This window comes from Coenobita brevimanus, chromosome 101 (genome assembly GCF_032717465.1).
Source record: "Coenobita brevimanus isolate Jiangsu-jjx chromosome 101, ASM3271746v2, whole genome shotgun sequence".
Classification (NCBI taxonomy): Eukaryota; Metazoa; Arthropoda; class Malacostraca; order Decapoda; family Coenobitidae; genus Coenobita; species Coenobita brevimanus.
The window spans coordinates 12,031,275-12,044,759 of record NC_137054.1 but is presented as its reverse complement, the minus strand read 5'-3'; the positions used below and the strand labels follow the sequence as shown (position 1 = coordinate 12,044,759).

The 13,485-nt window shown below is 42.9% G+C and overlaps 1 protein-coding gene across 1 annotated transcript; it reads right to left on the bottom strand.

Annotated features, from left to right (window-relative positions):
* Nucleotides 1-3,120: 3,120 nt before the first annotated feature.
* On the bottom strand, nucleotides 3,121-11,991 carry LOC145414922 (cuticle protein CP1499-like). The gene is given in 3 exon segments (XM_080284337.1): nucleotides 3,121-3,607; nucleotides 11,380-11,493; nucleotides 11,927-11,991. Coding segments are annotated over 3 exon segments (666 nt in total).
* Between the last annotated feature and the right edge of the window lie 1,494 nt (nucleotides 11,992-13,485).

Here is a 13,485-nt window from a genome sequence, read left to right as displayed (position 1 = left end):
CATCGCACAAGTATCCAAACATTTCAGACTCTCCATATCTTGTTCTTGGATTTTTCTTTCCTACCTTAATAAAAGTTGTAATTCATACACACTACAACGATCAAAGGCAATATATTACTGTAACAATATAATGTGTGTCACGGTCACAGTACCCTGCAGTGTCTGTTATATCCTTTGAGAGGCTAGTACAGTCAATTTCTGCACCTTTCTCGTGTAGCTAAAGGTTAAGTACAGTTTTCTGGCCAGTCCAGAGCATTTTTGCCTTGCTAGCATTTGGGTACGTGCTCATGGGTATGGTACGTTTGCATTAGGTACGACAGGGAAAAGGTCAAGAAATTCTAGAGGTGTCCTGTCCAGCTGTGTGATATAATAGCCTAGACTCCTTCACCCTCAACTGCAATGATGTCTTGTAAATCTATTCTTGCTACTCCCAGACGATTTTACTCAGCTGTGAAAGAAGATGATAGAAATGACTTCCCTTTACGCCTTCCTTTCGATGGCTTTTTTTTATTATTATATTTTTGCTACCGCCAGATTTTCTTCACGTTAGGAAAGACCTCAAGTGGTGAAGGGGTCGGAAACAGTGTCCCCTTCACCCCCTTCCCTTCTTAGTGTCTACTTCCTGCGGATTTAAGATGTCTGGCGGTAGATAGATAGGCAGATAGGTAGGTAGATAGGTGGGTACGTAGATTAGTTGATTAATAGACCAGCTTACTGACTGGGTGACTGATTGGCTGATACTGACTCACCGATGACTGATTGATCAACACTGTCAGTATGAAAAGCTGCCGACTATGGTAGTTTTCCTTTAATTACTAAAATATGGTGGCAAATGGAAGAGGGCTGGGCTGCTGATCGGGAAGCGAGATCGATCCCAGAGTGCTGAACAGTTTGAAGATTTGAATATCGTGACAATAGTGTTAACTGATATTCCACAAAACTCACCGACATTTGATAAACACACACACACACACACACACACACACACACACACACACACACACACTCCCAGCAGTACTAATATACCAGACATGAGTGAGATAGCCCTAATTTGTTCCAGTATGTACGATTCACAGTTAGTGCTCAGGCGATGACATGTTGGGGTCTTTATCCGATCTGTCGAAGGTTCGTGGAAGGAATGTAGGACCTCAGCAAACTGACTGATTGTAGTATTCCAGTAATCGAATACATACAAATAAAGTCTAGATACAGAGAAATAACAAGCTTAATATACGGTGAGCAAAATAATTATCTTCCTAAGTCTTGGTGAACACATCGCAGAAGTCGAATCATCAGACACTCAATAGTTTGGTTAAAAATCAAGTAAAATCTACTTAACCGACCTTGCCATGTGACCTCTGACCTTTTGACCTATTGCACTCAGAAACTATTTGTCAACTTTTTGGCAGACTTTCAGCACTTTCACCAAGTTAGGTTATAATCGGATCCAGTCCGTTTGAGTTACACTCTTCACTCGTGCGCATGCACACACGCACGCACTCACGCACGTAAACACACACACACACACACACACACACACACACACACACACACACACATACATACACACGCTGCCTATCGTTACAATACCCCCGGTGAGCCTTGAATGCATGGGTGTCATTACGTGTGATTTGGAAAATGACCTTCACCTCTGACCTTGAAACATAAACCAAGCGAGTTACTTGGGGCATTTTAGCATGATTCAAAATTAGCTTTAATAAGTCGGTAACAGCCAGTGCCATATCAACTGATGCGAAGTGGAGGAGCTTGAGGTTAGAGTTTGAGCTTCTCTGTCCAAAAGTAGGTGTCTTGCGCAGGCCTGTGGTGGCACTCCATGGCAGAAAACCACGCAGGGGCCTCTTGAGGATACGAACCATTGCACACTTCACCTGACCTGCACCTATACCAACTATTAACCACATGAATCTAATGACATATTATCTATTCAAGTTTTGCAACCTCCAGACATTTTTAAGTTTAGAAAAACCACTTTAAGAGTTACGGTTTAAGAGATTCTCCATTAACCCATTTACAGCTTTATTTCTCTCTTTAAGCTGAATAAGATCGTCTGCAAGTAGCATGAAGAAACTAATACATCTTCATATTGACGGGATAAAGTCCACTGCAACACCAGGCATTCCTTGATAGTATTACAGTAAAAGTGTTGGAGAGGGACACCTTCAAGCGTGGCACCTGAACCCTATAACTGGGCAGCGGAGTTTACAAACGTCCCTCGGCTCTCTCCTTATCTCTCGAAAGATGGATGATGGACTGCGAGAGAAAGGTAACTTTACCACTGGGATTAAATTCAGACGAGCCTGAAGACACATCAACAACACAGTGATAATATATACTGTATTTTCTAGTCAAATTAGCCTATCAAAGAACATTCAGTCCTTTAAATGTGACGTCTTTGTCATTCCACTGACATCACCGACAGATAACGATTTTATTAATCTCTAGTACGATTTTATTCATCTCTACGATTTTATTCATCATTAGTACGATAGGATTCAGAGCAATATTATCTAACTCATTCAAATCGAAAAATATATCCCATAGTTAGAAAAATTAGACAGCAAGAATAAAATGCAAAACGAGTCCGTGTAATGCAGAGGTTAACTAGAAATGCCTTTATTTGGCATATTGCCAACTGCTAAATTTAAGTCCATCTCTGCCAGCACAGACAGCCGTCGTCTTAAAAACTGGGTGCTTCAGTGTGTGAGGAAGCCTTTTCATTTTGACGATCATTTATGAAACACCTGTATCTGTTAGATGTGCTCAGTCTACACTCCACATCACAGATACAGTGACGATACAGAAATAATATGTGTGTTCTGCCTTCATTACATGTTTCATCAGTCGTTAAAAACTTGGAGCTTGTCAATACGCCTTTGCATTCTCAGCTTTGATAGTACGGCCCAGTGTGCAGTGTGTTTGGCCTCATCAGGCTGTGCGTGAACTATGACTTAAATATGCCAAGGGTTGTTTACATTAAGAAATTTCAGGAAAATTATATGTCGGGTATGAAGAGTTTTTATAATTTTTTAAGAATTTAATATAAATGTACATATGGTTTATCATTCCAAAATATGAAAAGCTTCTCTATCACAGTGTGGCTTATGCTCTTGCGGCGGTGGCAGCCACCTGCTGCTTGTAGGTGTTGAAGAAGGCAGCCTTGGCGGCGGCCTCGTCGGCGGTGTAGGCCACTTTGGAGATGGAACCGGCTACACCAGCGGACACGGAGGAAGCGAAAGGACCTGTCCACTAACCAAACCGGTGGGCCTGAGTAGCGCCGACGGAAGCCAGCTGGGAGCTGTAACTTCTGAAGAAAGCGTCACGGGCTGCACTCAAGTCAGCAGTGAGAGCCACATTGGCGGTGGAGCCGGGGAGGCCAGCTGGCACGGAGGAAGCGAGGGGGCCATACCATTTAGGCTGATATTTGCCTGCCTGCTGGGCCAGACTGGTGAGCGCGGCGGACTCAGCAGCATCAAAAGCCTTGAAGAATCGAGCTTTCTCAGCCGCCACGTCAGGGGCGTCCGGAATTACAGGAATCGCCACACAGGCGCCCAGCATTGCCAGCAGAATCTGTGGAGAGACATCAGGCCTATAGCATGATCATTGCTTGTGAGCAGATGAGCCTGGGAACAAACACCAAAATAATATTAAATGTTCACACTTACATAAGTATGCATTATGTGTTTTAGCCTTCACTAAGGAGATAAAAAGTCTGACGAAAGTGACAGTAAAATCAGTGTGGGAGTAAAGGGAGAGAAAGGAAGGCACTATAAAGGGCGGTGTGGGTGAAGAAGGGTAGGCCGGATGAACTGGAATGGGTGACTGATGGTGGGACACTTGCTGCTCTAATAAATCGTGTTACGCAAGCAATAACATTTCGAGCTTTTCTTTTTCATATAGCCCCCATCACTAGAAGGGGTCTCTTATGCCACATAGCATCATGTAATGGTAGCATAATACAAATACAAAATATAGCGAGTACAAAAATCCTTCAGTTTGGTGTTGTGTGAGAGGATAATTTTGCGTGGTGTGCAGTGAGTACGTACTATGGTGTGGTTTGGCGTACTGTGGTGTGGCTTCCCTAAAATCACCGAAGCCTACGAGAATGAAGCCCCTCGCGGCCCACACCAATAATGAGAGACAGACGGACAGAGCCGCCCATAGAGATGCTCCCACATAAAAAAAAAAAAAAAGTCATGAAGCTAAAAGAATTAGTTGTCTGAAACAAGAGTAGAATTGCTGGGAACTGCGGCGAGACTCTTGTTTCAAACAACAAATTTGGATTCTCCATGTCAAACAACTTTATATGGGACCACTTTTATGTCTCAGTGGGCTTAAATGAAGAACTTTTACTAAAGTTGCTGCTAGATGGCGCCACCCCAGGTGGTAGCTGAGAGTAAATTTGAATTCTCCTTGTCAAATAACCTTGTATGGGATTACTTTTGTCTCAATAGGCCTAAATCAAGCACTTTTACTAAAGTTTTCGCTATATGGCGTCACCTCAGGTGTCCGCTGATGGCAGATTTGGATTCTCCATGTCAAATTACCCTATATGGGACCACTTTTATGTCTCCAAAGGCCTTTTAACAAATACGCCAGAAGCAGAAGAAGTAGAAGAACGCTGCCCACTCATTAACCTGCTGGCTATCGCCGCAGGTGAAAATCCTAATGCAGCTTTCAAATTGTTTCACAGCTGGTCGATGAGCGACTGAGAACACTAGGTTTGGTTTAACTCAGGCCAGTTACTTATTCTTTATTTGATTCGACGATTATATTCAGCTTAGGGGGCAACCTCTTATGGTGAATAGGTGATTGAACGCTATATCGATCCCCTCCAGCGCAAAAATTCTCTCCCGAGCTGAATAAAATCGTCTGGTGGTAGCAAGAATTCCATAAGAAGGACGTTGTCGAGTTAAGGGGTTTGAAAAATGACTGATGACGTGGTGACAAGCTGATTAATGCAAGCTTAATAACTCCTTCATTATCGTCCTTAACTTGGCCGAAATTTTCGCCCTTTAGTAATTTACAGTAGGAGTAATTCACGTAGCTCAGTGGCATGATAAGACGACACTATGGCCCTACATCCTTTCCATATTACTTCGTAACTGCATCATATTCGAATGTTAATATCTTGTTACATCTCAGAATTCAAGATGGAGAGACTGTAGTTTTAGGCCAAGTAAAATAGGTACAGGTATAGTAAGGCTAACAATGTTTACCCTAATGTAGTTGTGACAGTTTTTTACCCTCTCATATGAACAGGTTTTGCAGCGCTCTTTTGTACTGAAGGCGTTGATAAAGGATAGCTACAACCAGACCATCTCTACATATCTCCTTTAAGCTAAATACAAGCGTTTGATGGCAGGCGTAGAATGAAATGTAGGAAAAAAGTCACCGTGAAAAAAAAAAAAAAAAAAAAAAAAGATTAACTGATTCATACACATACTTAAACAAAGACTCGTATGTTTTAGTCCATACGCCTTTACTTTTTGATATCCTTATTTTGTCTCGCCATACTGAACAGCGAGTATACAAATGAACGTCAGAAATTATGTGCTTGGAAATGCCTTAGGTCCTTTCAATTATTAGATTTACACGTTCGGCCTCATAGATATAAATGGCCTCCCGAAACTAGGGAGCGGCATGCACCCTCATCCTCTCAGTTATAAAATTAATTCATATGCCACCTGGATTTGAGGGGCTTACATACATCTTCTCCGCTCTAACTTATAAGAATGTGACCGTAATATAAATGATAACCAGAAATTGCATACGCCTTCTCCACTCTCAGAATGACAACCGGAGCGTGAGTCCTTCCATACACCTTAGCCCATTGAGTTTTGAGTTTAAATGACTGTCAGAAATTACGGGCGAGCATACAGTAAACCATTACCATATCTCAGCTACTAAGAAAAAGGTGATAATTCTGTCTTATTCATTCTTACCACAGCCTTCATGGTGCCTCGAGTGAGTTGTTGTTTGGTAGAGCAGAAGCCGCACTGTGACTAACACCACAGTTTGCCTCACTTATATACTCGACCCCACGACCGACACCGGACCCCTCACCACCCCTGATCTCCGCCCGCCCCCCCACCGAGGTCACCCACTGGTCTGTCCCAAGCACTCTCTCTCCCCTCGTTTTTCTGTCGCTTTTAATGCCCCGACCTTCCCCTCGCTCTGCCTTCCTACCCACCTGTCTGTCTCCCGTACCTGTGATGAATGGCTTAGGTCTGTTTTGTCTAATGTCAGTCTACCTGCATCTGTACCCACCCTAAATGTTGCTCTCTCTCCTTCCTTTGGCAAAAAAGACAAAAGATAACAGTGGAACTTGGCTGTAACCTAACTCAGAAGCCGCTTAACCCCGTCATTCTGAGGTGTTGGCATAAAATGATAAATAAAAAAGTCAACCGTTTGAGTGTTAAAGCATTATTCCGACATAGCACTCGGAAATGAAATAGTCATATCCACTGATATGCACAATAACTTTTAATGGAACAGTCTTGGTGATGATGAATACCAGCTAAAGCTTGCAAATTACGAAAGAAAATGACATAAAGGAAGATTACAAAGAGCAGGACTGAAGGATGTTAACAACAGTGCACTCGACTTGTGCTGAAGTTCTATATTATTCATATAAACTACCAAGAAATCAAAAGTAATCAATGTATATGCAATCAGCTATGCCTGCTACCCATTATAATAATAATAATAATAATAATTAATAATCTATATAGTATCGTGATAAGCTGAGGATGACGATCTAACAATGTATTTGCTATGCTACTGACGCTGTGTTGGTGTGTGTGTGTGTGTGTGTGTGTGTGTGTGTGTGTGTGTGTGTGTGTGTGTGTGTGTGTAAGAGAATGAGAGATCAAATTAATGTCCTCTAAAGGTTGTTTTTGACTATTTTTGTGCTCCTGCGACGGCCTCACAACCGCAGGTGGCGCCAAAGAAGTCACGCTCACTGTAGTGCAAGTGCCTTCACGAGCTCAGTGTGCACTATCTGTCAGTAAGTGTATGACATCTCTCAAATTTTGCTTCTGGTATAATACCCCCTTACATGGTAAACACAAATTCCGGTTTCTCTCGTATATGTATAATAGGTTAGAGGGCACATTCACGTCGAACTCGTCTACTACCGTAACCACGTCCATAGCTAAAAAGAACACAGGCTTTTATTAGCATGGTTCATTTAGAGTCTGGTGATTCCGTCCCACCAACTTGCGAAAATTCTGTGCCAGTCTTCTTACATTTTAGAAGCAATAAACTTATTTTAAAGGCCTTGATCGAAATTTAGCGAATGGAGTCTAGAGATACCAGACCCAGGTGAAGGCATAGAAAGATTCTGGCCAGCCCCGAATTTCTGGCGGACATCTGAGGCCCACAGAATTTCAACTTTCTATCAAAAAGTCACTTCTTATTCCTCATTTATTACTTTTCTTTATAGCATTTAACATAATTTTTATACTATGCAGTAAAAGTGAATTCATAGTTCAGAAGAAAATATATCAAGATCCCCTGTGATCACCCTGCATACCGCGTTTCTAGTAGGCAAATATATAAAAAAGTCAGACACGTCGTTTCTTCGTCACATACATTAAAAATGTTTTATAAATATTCTGGGTTTTGCCATTCCCTTTGCGAGTTAAGCTATAAGTCTCTCAGTCTGATGACCTACTTTGGTTCTATTCTGGTTGTTAGGTCATGGAATATTTCTTGACGCAAATGGGGTTAATGGAGTGTATTTCATATTCTTCTAATACCAGGTGTCTCTCGTAATCTGAATAAAATCGTTTGTGTAGTAACAATAATGAAATATGAGGGAGGCCATCCGTACTGAATGGCTTAAGAATGGTATATGAAGTAGTGTACCTTACTGAAGGGGTTAGGCATACTGTCGTTACTCCAAGCATGCCTACCCTCAGAGAAGTGTCCAGTGCTTTTTTCTACTCTTATTAAATCCTTCTCATTCTCCGACGTACTGCACTCATTTGATCCTTCTCAGTTCCCCACTTATTGCTCTCGCCAAGTCCTTCTCATATCCCTACATAATTTACCAGATCACTTAGCGTTGCTTCTCTTCCCCTTCTCCTTCACATGGACCTCCACCTCGCCTCCCCTCTCCACTTCCTTGTTCCAGAGCTTAACCAGAAATGTAGTTGAGAATCCCCCTCTTTGCCATGACAGTTTTCTGTCTTATTTTGGCTACCTGCAGACGATTTTTTTGTATTTGTGGTCAGTTTTCCTGCAGATGTTAACCATCTTAGCCTCAGAGGGTTTGTGCAGTGCAGAGTAAAATCGCCTGGCTTTAACGAAAATAAAACAGTTAAGTCGTCCTTTTATGGCTGTAAGGTTTCTGTGAAGCTAGTGATAAACCTCTGAATAAAATCGTCTGGTGATAGAAGGAACACGAATGATACGGTGTCATCGTGCTGAAGAGGATGTGCACGTCTCGCTGAACATGTCATAATGAATTTGTGTTGCATTCTCGCTGATGCTGGAGACTGTAGCACATCTTCGTTTGCGACTTGTTTTGCATATTTCGCCTTTGTCATTAGGAACCTGAATTATAACAAACTATGGCAGAGCGTATTCTAGGGAATGACTGGTACTCAGCGAAAAGTGATTGTCTGCTTAATGCCTCTTCTGGAATAGATAGGAATAAATACACTGCAAACTTCATACATGCCATTTATATATTTTAAATATTTTTTTTATTTAGATAACATTCAAGGAGATACGAATGTGATGTGAAAAACAAGTTGCTACGGAATTGGGGTTACGAAGGTCTCAAGGTGTTGTGAATAGCGATATAGTGCCCATATTTCACAGTAATGTTCCCACTTATCTTATTCGTACCAACTAAAAAAAAAAAAAAAAAAAAAGAAAGGAAAAAAAGGGAAATGAACATAATTTCTTCTGATAACGTACAAGATGTTACGAAAATTGTGTACGCCAAGTTTAAATGCTACAGAAATCTATTGCATATATCAAATTTAACCTCTGTGCATATCTATTGTCTAACGTCCCATGCTGTGAGGGGCGAGTACTACGGAAGCGGGTGTTGTTAGGAAATCAACAACCGACCCGACAGGAACACCACTCCTTTGTCTCCGTAAATACCAACTTCTTTCATAATGTCAGTGTGTTTTATAACCTGTAATTCCGTTTTCAGACAGCTAGCACAAAATAATTCGCCATCCTACGCAATCTTCAATTATCTCTGGTGATCCCATAAAGGTCAATTGGACTTTTTTTTTTTTCGCTCATATATCGTGTAGGTATGTCTGTATTCACCCATAATTATGTAAGTTAGTAAACTGATTACAGTATAGTGATCTTATCAGAATATCAAGGTTCTGTATGTGTGTGTGTGTGTGTGTGTGTGTGTGTGTGTGTGTGTGTGTGTGTGTGTGTGTGTGTGTGTGTGCGTGTGCGTGCTTGAAAGTTCAGAGTGTATATGTATGTAAGTAGAGTGTATATGTAAGTGTAAGTATGTGCGTGTAACCTGTGTGGCCTCTCAAAAGGTCATCATGGGTGACCCTGGGAGGTACTGGCCACTCGATACTCCACTACCTGCATCCACATGGCTCTCACCCCCCCTGCCTCACCTGCCCTTACCTACTGCTGACTAACATGTGTCCCCTGCCTCACCTGCCCTGCCTCACCTGCCCCTATTCACCTGTATCCTTGCCTCACCTGTGCCCCTGCCTCACCTGTTTCCCTCCTCACCTCTCGCCCTACCTCAACTGTACCCTTGTCTCACCTGTACCCCTGCCTCCCTTCCATCTCTCTGCCTCAACTTTCCACTTCCTCAAAATAAACCTTTTGTTGCCAGTAAGACTCTAGTATTCTGATCCAGCTAACTTCTGACGATCATTTTCATTTGAGAGTGAGTCATAGGACCCTGAGTGTTAAAAGATGCAGCACAAACACAAGGTAAATTGCTTCACTAGAATAGTTGCCAATAACAGTCCTTAATGCAAAGACGATAGGTATATTTAAAACCCAATTAGATATCTATTTTAGCACCACAGACCTCAATCAAGTGAGAATGCGGACGAGTATTAGTTCTGTGACTGTGTGCGTGTGTGTGTGTGTGTGTGTGTGTGTGTGTGTGTGTGTGAGAGAGAGAGAGAGAGAGAGAGAGAGAGAGAACTGTACAGAACGTAATATTTGCTCTTCCGCCTTGCCAGTGAAAATTTCCATGTTTATTCTTTCCAACAATTATGATGTTTTCCTATCCTTTTCCTGCCGACTATTATGCCAGAGGGAATGGTGGGTGGCGGAGATCCCTTATCATATCTTTCCTCTCACACAAGTTAGTTAGATTTTTAGTGTAATTAGTTTTATCCCAGCAGAAGACATAAGCACTGTACTGGCCAATAAACTTTCGGTTATCTGGTGTACAGTAGACTTTATATGTACTCTATGGACGCCCTTGTAGATGACTGGATTTCTACTTTGATGGCATTACATTATGAAAAAAGCATTCTACCATCTCTTGCGTATTCAGATCTAAGTGTAGCGCATGCCTGACACTCTCAAATCAACAGAACACCAGGCATTAAGACCAATTATGGTGCCACTTCCTGAACTGGGGTCGTAAACTAGAGATTAGGTTACTTGCAGAACGAGACTCACATCTTGACCTGCTATATCCATATATGAAACTACGTGTATATAATTTTTTGTGACTCAAGAATGTCTTAATGAAGTTTTGTATGAGGTGTTAAAAATGAGGAAGGGGACATGGAGGCAAGATTAAAACATAAAGAACAATTACTCCCTTTGGTATGACTTTGCATTTTGTTTTTTATTTCTTCTACCTCCAGATACTTCCATTCTCTTTAAGCCGGAGACATGGAGATGTAAAGTCGTTTGGCATTAAGCACAGCGAACTAGATATGTCGCCAGCCAAGATATGTAGATTAAGGATGAACTCTCATAATGAAGATATTAGAAAGAATATCAATTACTCCAGCAGTGCAGTGACATTCTTTTTATCCTATCTTTTATAATACCAAGACGATCATTTCAGCTTAAAGGAGACCTGTTTTCGTAAAGGAATTTAAAACAATCTTCGGTAATATATTTAGTGTGATACCGTATTGTCTAACCTACTACTGCCAGCAGAATTTTATTTAGCTGTGGGAGGACTCAAGTGACGAATACCATCTGACAATAGCAACAATACGATAAAACTAGACATTATCTAACGACGGGAGTAAACATTCATACAAGCATCCACTCGAAAGACAGTACCAGAGAATGAGGTAGCTTCCACTCGTATGTCCCTTCCTAAGCCAGAAGGGCGTCCACCTGCGAGTTTACCTTTCTTTCAAGAATGTGTTTACTCACAACACAGTGCAAACTGAGCTTTGTCGGTGACGTACATTCAGCCCCTCGTCCAGATCGTCGTCCCCGGCGGCCTCCTGCGCAGCCCAAGTCCCGGCCACCTCCACCTCGGCCCCGCTGCACACCGCGCAAACGGCTGTGCCTGGACGGACCCCTCAACAGGGCGACTGGCTCGTCAGTCTCTCCCCCCACCGACCCGGCACCGATCACGGCCATGGAGCTTGACACCATCACCACCGTTGCTGAGATCCACTCCTTGCCGTCTGCAGCCGAGGGGGAAAGGGCTGCCGTCCCCGTTTCGCCCGACCACCGCGACGTCGAGGGCCCTTCCCCCCCTGTTTCTCCACCTGCTGCTGAAGGAGTGGATCTCACAACTTCCACCACCGATCCGCCGCCTGCAAGCCCCTCACCTGCCCTTGTTCTGCCATCCTCTGCTGAGTCCGACGATGCTGCGTGTACTCGTGAGCTCCTCGCCGCCAGGCTCGAACGCGGCATAACTCTAGCTCTTAGCCGGGTCCTTCAAGACTCCCAGTTAGGCGTTCCACCTCGCCTTAGGGACTCGTGAGAGCTAGAGTTGTACGAGGATGTAGATCGCGACTCCGAGTACACCGACATCTCGGACTCTGATGGGCAGACTTGAGGTGCTTTTTTTGCCCAGCAGCCTCTTCTGCTTCCTTCCGCCTGCTGCCCCGTCGTGCTCGTCGATCATCGGGCAGCCGTTTTTCACCACCGACCATCGCACCTTCCCCTGCCCCTGCCGCCTTCCCCTCGTCCTTCAACCTGCTGTTCCCGCTTCCCCTCGTCCTTCAGCCTGCTGTTCCCGCTTTGCTCTGAATCGAGAGCTTGATTCCGCGTTTTCCCTGACGGGCTCTCTGTTTGCCCGTGCCCCTACATGTGCGGGGGGAATATCCACACACACACACACACACACACACACACACACACAGTGCAAACCCTTGGTCTACCACAGTGAAAATATCCGTAGGCCTGGTAATAGAGGTGTCAGTTACTATACCGTACTTCACGTAAGGATCGTTTTAGCTCTCCACGCACAGTCAGTTCTCTCAACCTGGAGAAAAATTATCCTCAAACCCACAACTGATCTCTGGAAATATTCTGTTTATGAAATAATTGTTTTCACCAGACTGTCCTTGAACACTGAAGACAATCTTCCACATGATCAATCACATTATCACAGATAACACCCTGAAAGCTCTTTGTGTGTCTGTAATTGTTCAGATAATCTTCACTGTTTACTTATTTGGGAAACTCGATTGGAACTTGTATCCTCTCTGAAGGCATCGTCTGTGTGGTATTTGAAGGATTCTACTGTCTGGAGTTACTTAGTACTTAACCATACTCTATCGGGCTCAGCCATATACTTTTCCTGAAGTCAGTGTACCTTTCATACATATTTTTTCAAAACCAACTGTAGTCGATTCGTTTTCACCTGATGGAACTGGTCCTTTCCCACAACTTGAACACTAAGTCGTGACTCATGAAATTCGATAAGCATTAATTATGAAGTAGGACTGACTCGCCTTGGTTCCTCGTCAAACAGACCCTACACTAGGTCATCAGTTGAGCTAAATGAGATTACAAAATATCATCCTCGTGTTAGAAATGATGCCCTCTAATATTTTTTTATGCGTTTGGTAGCTTCATAAACCAAGAACTCTAGTTTTCATGATATACTGATATGACTGGGATACGCTCTTACGAGCCTTTATGCCTGCTGCAGTTACACTTGACGCACGTACCGGTACTCTCTTGCGTTTGTGGCTAAGAATCACAAGGCCTGAATACACATAAACTACATATTGCTTCTGAAACAGTCTGCAAATATTAGGCAGGTAATTCTTGCAATGGTGTCCACGATAAGCAGGTGATTCTGAAATGCTGGCAAAAACACAGGGAAAATGACACCGAGATTGTACCGCCAGAGTTTTGTTGATTTTGCAACGTCAGAGTCAGATCTTGTCGACTTTGAATATCAAGTTTCTGATCAGACAGGCTCATGTCTCGATGAAGTTAACGTCCTATTTAGCTAAAACATGTTGCAGAAAAGTGAACGAATGTAATAACTTTTTTTTTTTTTTTTCAAGTAAT